This window comes from Anas acuta, chromosome 3 (genome assembly GCF_963932015.1).
Source record: "Anas acuta chromosome 3, bAnaAcu1.1, whole genome shotgun sequence".
In the NCBI taxonomy this organism is placed as follows: Eukaryota; Metazoa; Chordata; class Aves; order Anseriformes; family Anatidae; genus Anas; species Anas acuta.
Genome location: NC_088981.1, coordinates 36,945,355 through 36,961,056, shown reverse-complemented (window position 1 = coordinate 36,961,056; position 15,702 = coordinate 36,945,355). Strand labels below are relative to the sequence as shown.

The following is a 15,702-nucleotide window of genomic DNA, read 5'->3' as shown; positions in this document are numbered from 1 at the left end:
CAGGAAAAAGTACTTCGGAAACAAGCCTCTGTCTATTTTGGTGCAGTGTTGTTCACATGCTGTTCTTCCATTCATGCTTTTCTCTTTTAGGAATTTTGGATCTCATGAAGAGAAGGGAAGTGGATGGCAGCTGTACAGTGTTTTATAATCTAACACGTGAACACATGCAGTCCTGACACTGTCTTTTTGAACCCCGAAGCCTAACAAGGGGATACAAGGATTTATCCCTCCCACCATTGAAAAAATCTCAAAGCAGGATTTCTGAACTGAAGTTACCACGTGTGTAGCTGCTTGGAAAGAAAGTGGCAGAACATCAGCTATGCAAGCTGAGAGTGCTTTTTGCTCATTGTGAACCTGCACCAAGGAGGGGGAGGATATTACTGCTTACTTTCAGGTTGAAACAATGGCAAATACCATAATTTTTCTTTCACTTGACACTCTGCCAACTTAAGTCCTTGAATGTTGTAGCTTTCAGTGTGCTTTAGGGGGCTGCATCAAGCCGACTTAGTGTTTTGTGTTCCAAATAAACCTGGTCAGTGGCTGAACTTTCAACCTGAGTGTTCAGAGAAGTAGCTCACATACAGTCCTCATCTTTGCAAGCAGAGGCCCATGTCTGATGAAGATACAGGCTTCAGGTGAAACTTCTTTTCAAAGTACCCATCATCTAGTGGGGGCAGAATGAACCAGAGCAGCTGTGGAAGGAAGCAGACTTGCTCTGGCTGTTACTTCCCCTCTCCTCATCCGCACCTCCCTTGCATTAACATTAATGTTTATAAAGAAGTCAAAAAAAAATAATAAAAAAATGGCATCAATGATTGAGACTTTTTTCTGATAATTAGTTTTAGTCTGGATCAGTTCCCTGAGCTGGCTGACTGAGCAGCTGCACGGTGTACAGACCGTGTCCTGTACCGGCACGTGTGGCCAGGAGGGGGCTGCTGCCATTTCTTCTGGTTGCAGTGCTGCCTTGGTGTGGTGTTGGAATTGTAGCTTGATATCCTTTACCTTTTTGGGTGTAGTGGCTGTCTCTGGTCTGGGAATTTGGACCTTCAGATCGTTCTCCCAACACCACTGAGCTTTGAACTAACCAGAGCCTGCAGCTAACTTATTCCTTCTTTTTTTAAGAAACGTTCCTAGGATTTCAGCAGCAATTCATTATTTCTGAAATGTGCATTGGAAGGGAGGAAATTGCTTCGTGATCCTTAGCATTGCCTTTTCTCCCTTCCTCAAGTGGGTTCCTTCAGATGGGAGGAGCTGGCCAGCCCTCCTCATTTTGGCCGAGTAAGGCTGGGGAGTGCTGCTGTGAGCAGCCCTGTCCCTGCGGCCGGGGGAGCCGTAGCCCATAGCAGGCGCTGGGCAGTATGAGAATAGGGCACTAACCACCTCAGCAAGCGTGCCGTGGTGCAGGAGGGCAGTGTCTTCTTTAATGGGGTCTCCCATCCTTGTGGGGTGAATTTTGACTCGTAGGAGTTGTCTGTCTCTGTTCTCTTCCAATGTTTTATTTTCTTGTCTTTCAATGTGTTGAAACTGTTATAAGGTGAAAATAGCAAACCAGAGAATTTTGTAGGCTCTTGGTTTTGAAATAAGCACCTTTTTAAGGTGTCCTACATCATATTGTGTTACGACTTCTGTGAAGATGGTACATTTTTAGGAGTTACTTAGAATGTAACTTACTGTATCATCTATTTTTCAATGAAGTACCGCTGTGAGATTGAGACAAGCACATTGCCTCTAGGACACAGCCCAGCTGGCACGCAGGGTGGCCCCAGCTCTAGCTGGATGCTGCGACACTTCTGGGAAGAACAGCCCGAGTTTTCACGGTAACCTGTTGGTATGAGGCACTTAAGTGCTATTAAACTAATGGCTTGCCTACCTTTTTTTTTAGTTTCATCATTTATCCACTCAAAATAGTTGGATACAGTGCTCCTACAAACTTCCTGGCTTTGGATGTGCCTCTGAACTGGTTGCAAGAGGGGATATAGTGTCACTGCATCTGTAATCCCTTCTGAGTGCTTACTACCTGTTATTTTTAAGATAACTTAGGCCAGTTTAAGGGAGACAAATTATTTTCAGTTGGAAGGGGATTGTTGTGGAAATGTTAGTATAACTTTTTCTGAGAAAATTTACAAAGTGATGAATTCACTTTGTGGATTTTGATGGGATTAGGTTTATTTTTTGTTCAGGCTAAAATAACCTTTTCCAAAGATAACTTTCTCAGGCAGTGCTCTTTTGGAAAACGAGGATGGCTTTAGGGCCAGTTCAGAAATAATTTGTATTTTGTCGACCTTAGCGCTGCCACAAGAAACCCGTGAAACCGCGAGCCTGTTGCGTGTTGATTTAAACCAGTTTGAAATTACTAGATGGAATACCAAATACCTTCAGAATGACTCAAGTTGCATTCTAACACATGATTGAGAGGTTTAACCGAGACAGTCACCCAAATTCAGGAAGCTGTTTTCCATTAGCAAAGGATGGCTCCTGAAGCAACCAGTGCCTCGTGCAGGCGGCGCCTGGAGCAGGCCGCTCCGGCTGGCACCGAGCGATGGCAGCGGCACAAGGGCTTAAACTAGGAACCGTACGTACAGCATGAAACTTCAAGATCAGCTTCCCTGTACTTTTAAGGTTTTTCAACGAGTTAAGAGGTCAGTGTGCGTCCCCCCGTGCCACGGGTGCTCAGTAAAATGGCTTTGCTTGGAATGTGGGTATGTCCTGCTAGGCCTGGCTGACGTCACGATTTAGCTAAGGCTTTGCTGAGAACTGTACGGCCCGTATTGTAGGGCCTTACTTCTGTTTGCTCTTTCAAGGCCTTGCTCTGAATCAGCTGTACTAGTTTGTAGTGGCTGAGCTATTGTAGACTTGCTGAAAAAATACAGGGGGTGGGAGGGGAATGTGTATAAACTTCATTGTTGCGAAAAGAACTTCACCTTTGGCTTAATCTTAGCTTTGTACTAGTAACTCTGCTCTCTGGAAAGCTTATTTTTATGGATTTTTTTTTTTTTTGACAGGACTCACCAGCCTAATTTCAAAAGCGTTTAATCAATTTTAGTGCTTCCATAGGTGAATGGAAGCTTGGTATGTTTGGTACTGTTCTGACATTACTCTGAAGTTTCTGCCGAGGAACGTTAACTTCTGATATCCATGGAGTAATGATCAAGCCTGTAGTTTTTATTTCAGTAAATATGTCATGTTCAAGTATGCTAATACTTAAATGCAGAATGGAGAGAAGAATAACTCGTCAGTGTGTTGTTAACTCTTCCTCCTGTCCTAGGCTTGGTTCTGGTGTGCAGAAGCAAACCATTCTCTCTGTCCTGTTCCTGCTAGACTTGACAGTGGCATGAGCATACTGTGCTAAAATCCTCTAATGCCTCTTGGATTTCTGAAAAACAATACGATCATTATTTTAGGGAAGCGCTGACCTACTCTTTTACTAAAGAACTTGCCTTGCATTCCACGTACTTTCCCCTTTTTAGAATCACGGTTCGTATTCCTCTTGCTTCACAATCACGTAACATCCTTGTGGCAAGTATAGCAGTTGCTTACCTGGAAAAGTAATATTAGAAAAGTGTATTTTTAGCTGCCTTTTGATGTGATGTAGCAGCTGGAAACAAGGAGGGGAGGCAGTATGCGGGGATCTGACAGCACTGCCAGCCACAACGTAGGAACCACTGCTTTGGACTTGAAACCAAAATGTGGGGAAACCATTTTTACAGGCCTGAGTGCAGTGATCCAGATGTTATGACTTTGTTTTTATTTCTTAAGCTTTGTTTGAGGGTCCTCCCCAGGCTTCTATCTGACAAACGTGGTTAATGGATGGAAAAAGTTCTGTGAAGCCTTTTATTGGCACTTATATACATATTTATGCTTTATTATAAGCAGGCAGTTCATGCACACATGGAAGGCATAATTAGTGAAATGTCCCTTTAATACATTGACAGATTGTAAGTATCAAGTTGAAAAGTTACTCAAACATCTAACAAAAATACTGTTTTTTCTTTTTGTAGTAATCATGTCCACAACTGAGAGAAGGCATCTAGCAATTTCATGTTGAGGTATATTCTCAAGTCAAGACACAGCAGTGGCTCATGCTTTTCTGGGTAAGAATGCTCTTGACTATGACAAAGTAATCGACTTTAAATTTAACTTTCAAAAAATAGTTTGTTAAGCCGATATGGTGGGGATTTTGTGGATGGATGGATTTTTTTTTTGTTGTTTGTTTGTTTTGGGAAGTTGTGGGCAGGTATAAAGGACTTCCAACCCATCCAATAGCCTAAAGGCATTTTAGACTAATAGTGCAAAGGAAGAGCAATAGTGAGCAATAGTGAATAATGTATGACTGGTCAGAAGAGCAATTCTGAGTCATTGTCACAAACATATGTATAGTTCGTAGCCTTCTTTCCCAAGGGAAGGGAGATTATATATTGTCTCTTCATTTTTGCTTCCCAAAACTTTAAATTTTGTTGGCTGGCTTCAGCTGAATTATGACAACGGGTTAGTAGGTGTCACAAAGATAAATTTATATATCTTGGTGGCTTGAAAGAAGAAGAAATGGAGAATGTGAGAGAAAAGTGGGTAGAACTTAACCTTATATATACGGTGTTGACAGGAAGACACATCAAACGTATGCTGCTTCTGCGTAAGTGTGGATAATCTGAGAGACTCCACAAGCAGCTCTGATTATTGTGATGGCATGATAGGTGCTTGTATAGTTTATACAAATCTGTACGTGGTCTGGTGTAATTAGTCTGCTGCTCTTAAAACTCCCCCAGTCTTCCAGCTTGGTCCAGACCACTCCAGAAAAAAATAATGTAGCAGTTTGTTAAATCAGGAGGACGTTCCTCACTCATGTGCTTACACACTTTCACTTTTAACATATGCACAGAACTCTGTAGAGTCTGCTACATGTAAGACTTCCTGTCTTGGCTAGTTTTTCTCTATCTAAAAGTTACTTGAAAAAGTGTCTTCCTTCTTAACAGCTGCTTGGTTTTTATTCAGATTATCATCAGCACTGTGTTCTAGGTAACTTGCACCAGCAATCTACAGAGGCTGTTAACATCTGTTTTTTTTTCTCCTTCCATCCACCTCCCTGAGTCCACGCTAAGTTCTGAAGGTTTTATTTTATGTAATTAGGTGTAGATACCTAGCTTACTGGTTTTGCTGATGTATTTGAGGAAGGAATGGGGGAAAAATCTTTTCTATTCCCATAGCAGTTAGGAAGAATTTCAAGTCATCTGTTCGTAATTCTCATGTAAGCCATACCTCTGACTTATCCTCAGTGCCAGTGGATTCTGCTACAGTCATAGGCTTACAGCTGTGCTTCTATCTTAAGGGGCTTCTAGGCTGCATTGCTAGACTATTGCTTCCTTGTCTGTCATCCGCGTTATTTCACAAGACCCAGTGGGTTTGATCTCTGTTTTAGATTCCTGTCTAGCTGGGGGGGAAAAAAAAAACACAGCAGCAACAGAGGAATGTTACTTCAAAATAATGTATATCCATACAAGTGAGCAGTTTCCATTAAGAGTTAAATATGATGACATGTTTTAGTTCTTTTAAGTTCAGCACTTCTCTCAGAACTTAATTAGATCTAATTTAGTTTGGCATCGCCTGACTTCTCAGTACAGAATTAACCTGTTTCTGTGTCCTAGGGCAGTCCTGTGATTTTGGCAGTCCTGTTCCAGTTATCAGACTATGTTTCTGAAGAAGCAGTTGCAGAACACACACTGCTAATGTGTTTATCTCTTTACTGTATCTCCATGATTCACTATCACTGTTTTTACTGCAGAGCTGCTTTCTTTTTAAGTGCTCTTACTAAAGATTGAAGAGTTTCTTGTGCTCTTTCATGACTTGAGTAATAAAGCCAGATGTTTTTTAGATGTATGTATGCATAGATGTCTGTCTGGCTGTTACTAATGTATTAGAGGCTTTATAATTCTAAAGTTTTGCTGATACCTTATTGCTTCCCTTTTTTTTTTTTTTGTGAATGCTCAACACTCCAAATTTCAATTTTTGTGCAATTTCATCTTGTCTTTTGTAACTGTTCTCATAGTTGGGAGTCACCAAAATTGTTCTTTGTCAGGATTTGTTTTATTACTACCTACTGGAAGCTTATCAGGCAGTCATAAGTTAAATGTGACACCTAAAATGAAGAATTTGAGATCGTATTTCCTGTCTGTCAAGTGCAATTATGCAGCTCTACCTAAATTTTTAATCATCTGATGAAAGTACAGAGGGGGCTGTAAATCAGATGTTTGTAATTTCCAAAACATTTTCTTCTAGGTAATTTTTCTGAGTCTCAGAACGGTGTGATGCCTGCCAGTGCTACGTATCTGTGCAAGTGTGAGGGCACTTCAGCTGTAGTGTGTTCAGTCTGTAACTTAATTGATAACTGAAGGTGTGCTCTCATTTTTTAAACTGTTCTATTACAATATTTTTTCTTCTTTTGAATTTAGATAACATAATCCATGGATAAAGTGGGAAAGATGTGGAACAATTTCAAATACAGGTGCCAGAATCTCTTCAGTCATGAAGGTGGAAGCCAAAATGAAAATGTGGTTGTGAACGCCAGTAGTTGCTCATCTGCTAAAGACAAAGCTATCCAGATAACTGGTGTGGCCCAACAGCAACCCAGCAGCCCTTTGAGAGAAAACATTGCTTTGCAACTAGGTTTAAGTCCTTCCAAGAATTCGGCAAGGCGGAACCAAAACTGTGTCACAGAAATTCCTCAGATTGTTGAAATAAGCATTGAGAAAGAGAACGACTCATGTATCACCACGGGAGCGAGGCTTGCTCGCAGGGACTCTTACTCTCGGCATGCTCCTTGGGGTGGGAAGAAGAAACATTCCTGCTCTACCAAAACCCAGAGCTCCTTGGATACGGAAAAGAGATTTGGTAGAACGCGAAGTGGTTTGCAGAGGCGGGAGAGAAGGTATGGGGTGAGTTCTGTCCATGATATGGATGCAGTATCGAACAGGACAGTAGGCAGCCGTTCCCTGCGACAGCGTCTCCAGGACACTGTTGGGCTGTGCTTTCCCATGCGAACTTACAGCAAGCAGTCCAAACCTCTCTTTTCTAACAAAAGAAAGATCCACCTCTCTGAACTGATGCTTGAGAAATGCCCTTTTCCTGCAGGCTCCGATCTGGCTCAGAAGTGGCACCTGATCAAACAGCACACAGCTCCTGTGAGTCCACATTCAACCTTTTTTGATACGTTTGATCCTTCCTTGGTCTCCACGGAAGACGAGGAAGACCGGCTGCGGGAGAGACGCAGGCTCAGTATCGAAGAAGGGGTGGATCCCCCTCCCAATGCCCAAATACACACTTTTGAAGCTACAGCACAGGTTAATCCATTGTATAAACTGGGACCAAAGCTAGCCCCTGGTATGACTGAGCTGACCGGGGACAAAAATCTAACCCCTCCAGGAAACTGCGACTCTGAGGAGGACACGACAACGCTCTGCCTGCAGTCACGCAGGCAGAAGCAGCGTCAGATGTCCGGAGAGAGCCACGGCCACATCAGCAGGCAGGGGGCTTGGAAGGTGCACACTCAGATCGACTACATCCATTGCCTTGTGCCAGACTTGCTGCAGATCACAGGTAACCCCTGCTACTGGGGCGTGATGGACCGCTACGAGGCAGAAGCACTTCTGGAGGGTAAACCCGAAGGCACTTTTTTGCTCAGGGATTCTGCGCAAGAGGACTACCTCTTCTCTGTGAGCTTCCGTCGCTATAACCGATCGCTACACGCACGCATCGAGCAGTGGAATCACAACTTCAGTTTTGATGCCCACGACCCCTGTGTGTTTCACTCCTCCACTGTCACAGGGCTTCTGGAACACTACAAAGACCCTAGCTCTTGCATGTTCTTTGAACCGTTGCTTACCGTGTCCCTGAACAGGACCTTCCCCTTTAGTCTGCAGTATATCTGCCGGGCAGTAATCTGCAGGTGCACTACGTACGATGGAATCGATGACCTTCCTCTACCTTCAATGTTGCAAGACTTTCTAAAGGAGTATCACTATAAGCAAAAAGTCAGGGTGCGATGGCTGGAGCGGGAACCTATAAAAGCAAAGTAAACGGAAATCAGAATCCCCAATAAGCTTACAGAATATGCTTTCTTGTGTGTTACAGTTTAACTGCAGCGAACGCACCAACAACGTCTAGCTTTTTTGCAATATCCTATTTAAGCTGAGTGTTAGTATCCTGTCAGATGCTGCCTGCTGTTAATCAAACTAAGTTGTGATGCCTCTTGGAAACAATAAGCAGACACAATTCTGCACGTTTTTCATTAAGGCCTAATGAAAATATTTTTGCTAATTCCTGAATATTTTGTTTTTATAGCTGTAGTAATTGGATGAAGAAACTATGAGGCATTTTCCGTGGGGCATTCATGTGATGCTAATAAAGAAAGACTTTATTGGAGGAGCATTTTTGCTAATATTTGAAGTATTTTTTTAAAATACCTTCTTGAAAACTTTTCACTTCTCAAAGTACTAATTTAGCTCGCGGATAATTTTGCAGATAGTAGTGAATAAGAGTATTTTCTTTTAATCAAGAGCAGTTCACTAGAGGCAGGGATGGCCTGCAGTCCATTAAGAGTTAACGGCCTTTTGATGCTAGCAGATGAATCATGCTTTTCTCAGTGTATAGGGTTTCCTAATCGTTAAGACTTGAATATGCCTGCTCAGTACTGTAATTCTATTTTAAACACTTGGAGATTTAAGTGGCATTGTTAGCAAAAGTAATACTGTCTTGGACAGTTAAATACCTTCCAGCGTGAATTATTGATTCGGTGGCAGGGCACAGAATTAGATTACTGCCATGAAACAACAGTTTGTGTGTTTTTCTAAAGCAGAATTTGGTGGCCTGACCACTCGTCATTTACAATGGAAGGTAATAGTGAAGAGAAGCAATGTTTTTTATTTAAAGTGTCTGATATTTTTATGGAGAAAATTACGAGTGGTTGAATTATTATAATCAGAATACAAAATCTGACATATCTGAAATAAATGTCAGGTTTCAAAGGTACTGTTACACTTTATTTGTAAATATCTTTCCATTTGCGCTTTTTTAAATGTTTTAAAGTAATATGCACTGATAATAGTTTCAACAGATTACTTGGAAACAAAATTCTAAGTTCTGTTTGCTTATTTAATTGGAGATGGAACTTAAAATAGTTCCGTCTTAGACATTTTTGCACTAAAATTTTGTTGGAATGCCCTGTCCCGTTTCATGTTTTGTACCAATTACGAGTGCTCCCTAGTTTCTTTACCAGCTGCTACAGTACGTTATTACTTACTTCTCTATGGCAGTGACCTGTGCGAGGTAGGGAACATCTTGGCTGCAAGTACAATAAACGTTATTCTTGTATGCTACACTAACCCTTCTATTGATGTATTTTTCTGCTTGCTGTGCCTTGTTCTGGCTTTTTGTGCTAATAAAGTACAGTATGTTCAGTGTTATACTTGTATATCTGCTCTGTTTTTATATATTCACGTAACCTGTAGCAGTTAACTGAGTTTTTAATAGGCTTTTCTTAGTCCTTAGTGTAGGTAATATTGGCCAGCACGCCATGCTCCTGCCTGGGTTTTGTTATGTTGCTTATCAGAAACCCGACGGTGTAAACCATTGAATGTTTCTGTAGTCACAGCGAAGTAATGAACTTGTCCGCAGGCATAGAGCATTTTAAAGTTTTTGTAAAGGATAAATGTTAAGCAAAAAAAATATTCTAAAACATTATTGATCCCCTGTAATAGTTGCTGAATGTGTTTTAGCTTGTTATATAGCTAACTGCTAAGCTTAATATTTTGATACTCCCCACTGAGCAAGGAATGGTTATTCCTCTAAATTGACAGTACAGCAGTGGCATTTGTTCACTTTTAGACTATTGTAATAAATAGATGTACACACAAACTGGCCAAATGTCCTGTTTTTACCAAAGAATACTGTCAATTTACGTTGGGGTATTTTGTAGTGGAAATCAGAGTGGAGAGGCGCAATTTCTGTTCTATCAAATATTTATCCTAAACTATGATAAACCAAAGTATTTGACAACTTCATCGGAACTTATGTAGTGTATACATTTATGTTGGTGGAGCTTAAAACTTTTACGTCAACAGTGTCGTCATTTTTTTCCTGAATACACAATGCACCTAAAGAAGAATGACTTAAATAATTTTGTAATGACTGGAACAGCACTACACAGAAGCTTATACTGAAAGGGGTTCATCTGAAGCACCCAGGAAGCACTTTAAGATGTGTTTATATGCTTGTGGAAAATCTGTGATCCCGTTATGCATTCTTTGTAGTAGATGATCTTTCCTGTGTTAAAACTTCAACTGTTAAAATGAAGCTTTGTTTAAAGTATATAAATACTGAGTTTATGTACGTATGTGTACAAATGTGCTGATGGTCACTTCAGTTTTTGGAATTGTGTGTGTCATTGGATATGCAACTCCTGGTTTAAAACCTGCGTAGAAAGAGGAAAACAGTCACCAGCATGAAATTGCACCCAAGTGTACCTTCACCGTGTCATTCTCACTGTTCCCTTGATCGGATCGGAATTCCAGATGAGTTTACTTTAAAAATCTTGCTTTTAATATTAGTATCATTCAGTCAACCTGCAACCAAGTTCTGTCCCAGTGTGGGGGCCTGGTTTCTGTTTACACCTGTTGCAGTTGCTTGTCATAAACTAGCTGATGCGATTCTAGTTATAACATTATCAACGTGGTCAGGAATACACATTCATTCAGTTTTTTTAATCATGTAGTGAATCTTTAGAAAAATACTGATAATAAAAACTAATCTCAAAGTTGGCTTTCATTTGTGTAAATGGTCTTCACAGAGAGGATTTATTGCTCCCTCGAGACAGACACGCAGATGCACACAAATGAGAACAATGATGTATATCTCTACAACAGTTTTAAAGCTTTGCTTCACTGAAATATACAGAATAACTTGCTAGTGTGCTTATGCTAAAAATTACATAAGCAGACTTTAACAAATATAACTGACTTAAGTTGCAGATTATTTTTCTAATCAACTATTTCATTTATTTTCAGATCTAAAGTCAATGAAACGTTGGTATGTTGAGAATGCAAATACTTGACACCTCTGCTCTAACATTCTGGTTTGGGGTAGAAAATCTTACAAAATCCTTTTAAAAAGATGGGCACAAGCAGCCAGTTTTCTTACAGAGAGATTCAATGTAATGATTCCAATCTGATCTGCTTACGTGACAGATAAGTGTTTGGTACTCAATGATATAAAGTGTTCTTGGAGGTGGTTCTTTTTGCTGTAGAAAGAGCTGTAAGGTAGAGCTTACTCGGTGGGCTAACCATCTTTAAAAAGAACAAGGTGGTGGTGCTATGTGGGAGTTTGGATCTTTGAATACTAGCACAACTTGGTGGTTTTGTTACGTGTAAATGCACCCATCATAATACTTCAGGAACTCCGCAGCAGTTCTACTTTACCAAGAGAAGGAAGTTGTAATAATTGTAATTTCCATATAATGTTACCCTACACTGGAAAATTGTGTAAATAGAATGGTATCGCTATGGCAATGACAATGTGTGTGGAGGGTTTTACTCTAACTAGATCATTGTAGAAGACCATTAAACCATATATTTTTTAAAGAATAGGGCATTAAATTAAATCTTTTTAGGATTTTTTTTCATGTACCCATGGAATTGGACAAATGTAGTCCATTGACTGTATCTGAGGGTCTTTTGTTATAGTTTTTGAATCAGTTTTTCAGACAACTCTTCTGGAAGTACTCTTAAGGATAAGGACAGGTCCAAATAATTTGCTTGTCAGAATTAAACTTCTCTTAAGCAATAAAGACATCTTTTGCGTTTATGTACTTAAAATTTTGTGTGTATTTGAAGACTTCTTAGTTAGACTGTCACTTTGTGAGTAAGATGCATACGGTCTGTGAAAGACCCGTGTGTGTATTTGCGTAACCCCCTCCTGTGCTAGACTTCATCCTGACAGTCAGTCGCTCACATCGCCAAGTCTGCATTCAAGGTTCTGCACGATTTGGAAGCAAGCAAACGTTCTGCTTTTCTTTGATACAAACCCAGTTTGCTTTAGTCTCCACGTGCAAGCCAGGCTTCTACAAAATACTTGCAGAGTGCTTTAAAGCCTGTATCTGCTGTAAAATCGCTTGCAGGGCTGGAGGTGTAAAGTCAGAAGGTGCTGAGTGCCATACAGAGTGGTTCTGCAGGGAGCATGCTGCTTTTTCTCAACTGAATTTTCTGTGATTATTTCTAAAATAGCTATTTATCTCCTTTTTTAAAACAAATCATATTTAAAATGATGAAAATACTTTTGATTTCTGTTTTTCTGAAGTATGGCTATGGAATGATATGTGCTAACTGTTGGTCTTCAAAAACCTGCATAGCCCCTGGATAGGTATGTGTGCAGTGATGGGCTTTTTAGAAGCTACCTGAAGCACGCCAATATCCTGAGCATTAATATATTGTTTTTTTAAATAAGTCTCTCTTACTTTGTGCCTGACTTGCATATATTGTAATGAAAGAACTACTTTCTTTGCACTTTCACTTGTAATTATATATTATAACCTACAAGCTTGGTGTGTTTTGCTGCTGTTGCCACCCTTCCATAAGCAGTTGTCTCCTGCCTGTGACCGAAGGAGATTTTTTTTGTTCTTAATTGCTTTTTTGAAAAATATTTTTAGGCAGAAATGAGATCAGTTGGCTTTTAAAGTGTTAATTCTTACAAAGCATGTTATGACACCAAGTGTTTTCCCTTTCACAAGTGACGTACAAAGAATCACGTAACTCGGCCGTTGGTTGCGTCTACCAAATGCAGTTGACTTCAGATATCTGAATTTTATGCTTTTTTTTTTCCTTTTTCATTAAAAATGCTACTAGCAAGAACTTAGGAAAAAAAAAAAAGCTTGATATCTTCACAGTAAGATACTTTAAAGCAAATGTTTTGCTATGAGGTAATGATCTCTGGAAGATTCTTTTTTAAGATTCCCCTCTTGCTATGAATTAAATCAACATTCTTTTTTTTTTTTCCCAAAAAAGCTTCTTGATGACTTTAACCTTATATTTAGGGAATGAAAATAAATCTGTTCTTTCATTTAATTTGCTTGCACGTTGCCATACTGATTCGATAGTATCTGTTTTAAGAAGCAAAATTTAAATCTGTTATTTCAATGAAGCATTGCCATTTTTCTTGTTTCTGTACACTATTCCATTTACAAATCCTGTATATAAGTGGGACATTAACCTGATGAAGTCTCTAAATTCATCGTTATCCAGGTAACTATTGTGTATCTGCTCTTTAAGCTGGTTCGATGTGCACTTTGTAAATATGCATTAAAACTTCAGCTGTTATCAGATTTCTTAGGGCCAACACAATGTATTTATGAGCTAAAGCATATGGTGCTCAACCATTCTTTTTCCTGTCTTCAGCAGGAAGAAAAAAAGTACATAATTGTGTGTGTGTGATGTAGGTCAGGTTACAGATTTACTTGTTAAGCACACAGCTACACTGACAAGCAGAAACATATCTGAACTTGCTTGTCTGGAGAAAAGCAAGCTCTGATTTCTCAGCAGGATTTCTAACTTGGTGGCACGTTGGCAAAGAGGAAGCAGAATGAGGTTTTGTTCTTTGAGGAGCTGTTAAATTGAGCATTGTGTGTGCTTCCTGTGCGATAAGGTATATTTTTAGAGTCCTGAGAATTTTAATAGCTTTTGAAAGATAGAAGAGTACTTTGCTGCTTTATCACTCCTTGCTTTCATATTGTAGTTTTGCAAAAAAGCACGATGAGAGATTTATTAAGAACGAGTATGTGTAGTCACTAACTGTTTAAGCACTACTTTGTAATATCTTTATGGAGATAGCAAATTCTTACATGATTATATTTAAACTGTTTTGGGAGAATGAATAATGACACTGTGGGCACAAATTAATTCAGATTGCACTATAAACTTTCTTACCAGAAGCCTTCATTCTTACAAAACTATGCGATCCCCGCACGGAAATCTGTAGCTTCGGTGATGCAGTCGTTGGTGGGCGTCCAAAAACGCGGCACCCAGACGGTCCCTGGACCTTTTCCCGACATTCCAGTTGCAGGGGCCCTGGCAGGCCCGCGGGGCACTCGAGGAGTTGGCTCGAGAGCATGCCAGGCATTGCCCGGCCGCCCTGCGCCAGCGGTGCCACTCGCCCCACGCCAGTGCCTCGTGTGACGGCGCTCTTCTAGGCCCTGCTGGCTTTGGTGGCTTTTATCCCACTGCAACTTAAATGTTTCTCCATCCTGCCCAGCTTGTCTTTGTGAACCGGTTGCCGAACTGTCTTGCATCTTAATAGTGAGAAAATAATGTGATTTATGGCTACCCAACCAGTGTATGAAGTAATAGATGGCTCTGTCTTAATAAACGGGGTATGAACTACCGTATTGGTTTCCTTCTATGTTTGTTTGGGAGCAAGAAGTTGTGGTTTTAGAGAAATCCTTTTAAATCTATGCTGTGAATAGATATTTCTACAAATATTTAGTTGCTGTACAGTCAAAGGGATAAGTAGTTGTTAGATTGAAATAATCAGTAACTCATGTTTATATCAGTCTGTTTCTGTTGCATCTGAAATAAATGAGCGAAGAGATTGAGAGACCATTAATTATCCTCTTTAGAAGTTTTATCCCAGCAAGATCTTAATTTAGTGAGCTTTCTCTCAGATCTCAGTGTCTGTCTGTGTTGTTGTTGTGTCCATCCCCCCCCCCCCCCAGTTATGCGTGGTGTATACGTGATTTTGGGATGCACACGTGTGCGTACAACCCTAGCTAGCACAAACTAAGCTGTTTTCCTGCAAAACGGGGGAGGTTCTCCTTTGGGCCTGATGGTGAAAACCGAGCAAAATCCTCCTTGTGAGGAGTTGTAAATGGGCACACGGGCAATGTGATGTTCTCTGAAAGTATTATCGTTTTTTTCTGTGCAACTTTTTCAGCTTTCTCAAGTTTTTATTGTATTTTTCTAGCAAGTTGCTCCTGAAAATACATCTTTTCTAGGCTCTTTTACCTATGTCAGTTGATCATCACTAACGAACTCATAGAAAACAAAAGCCCGAAAACAAAACTGCGTTTTCAGCTGTTTTAAGTAGAGGTTGTCTTTGTGGTTTTAGCTTCACTGAAACATGCGGAAGGTTAATTGCCTTAACCTCTGCTGAAATAAATCCACTGCTGATTAATAAATGAAAGTTACAGAGATTAACTTACCTCTTGTAATGGCATGTTTAAAACATGAGGCTATGATTCTGTTAGACTTATTGCAGAGATCATTATTCTTAATACTAATGATGAAATATTTTGAGTGTTTAAATAAGTTCTGTATTGAAAACTTACAAAAACATTTCAAAAGGGGTTGAAGCACCAGGTAATCTGAAGGTAAGATTTCTGTAATCAGTTCTGTGCATCATTTGCCCTAGAGGAGGGAGTGTTAGGAGTCCACCTCAGAAACCTGTTCATGTTGTGGCTGTGCACTGTACAAGAGGTCTGTAAGTACGTAGAATAGGATATAGAGACATACAGTAAATATTGGAAGGGTCCTAGAATGAACGTGTCTATGTGCATTAGTTGTGCGGAAGAGAACGTGTACCTATATGGGATGTTTCTGGGGCTTCCAGTTGTCCACATTTACTTGGACACCCAAATCTGCACAGTAGAGATTCCTGATGCAGCGTTACTGC

At 40.2% G+C, this 15,702-nt stretch overlaps 1 protein-coding gene across 3 annotated transcripts in view; it reads left to right on the top strand.

The window, feature by feature from the left end:
* Nucleotides 1-11,614, top strand: part of SOCS5 (suppressor of cytokine signaling 5) — a 31,351-nt gene extending 19,737 nt beyond the window's left edge. For all 3 annotated transcript variants that reach the window (XM_068676646.1, XM_068676644.1, XM_068676645.1), the window contains exons 2-3: nt 3,999-4,091; nt 6,444-11,614. In XM_068676646.1, the coding sequence (XP_068532747.1) occupies nt 6,456-8,066 (1,611 nt within the window). In that variant the 5' untranslated portion in view covers nt 3,999-4,091; nt 6,444-6,455 and the 3' untranslated portion in view covers nt 8,067-11,614. The remainder of the gene's footprint in view (nt 1-3,998; nt 4,092-6,443) is intronic.
* Nucleotides 11,615-15,702: the final 4,088 nt, after the last annotated feature.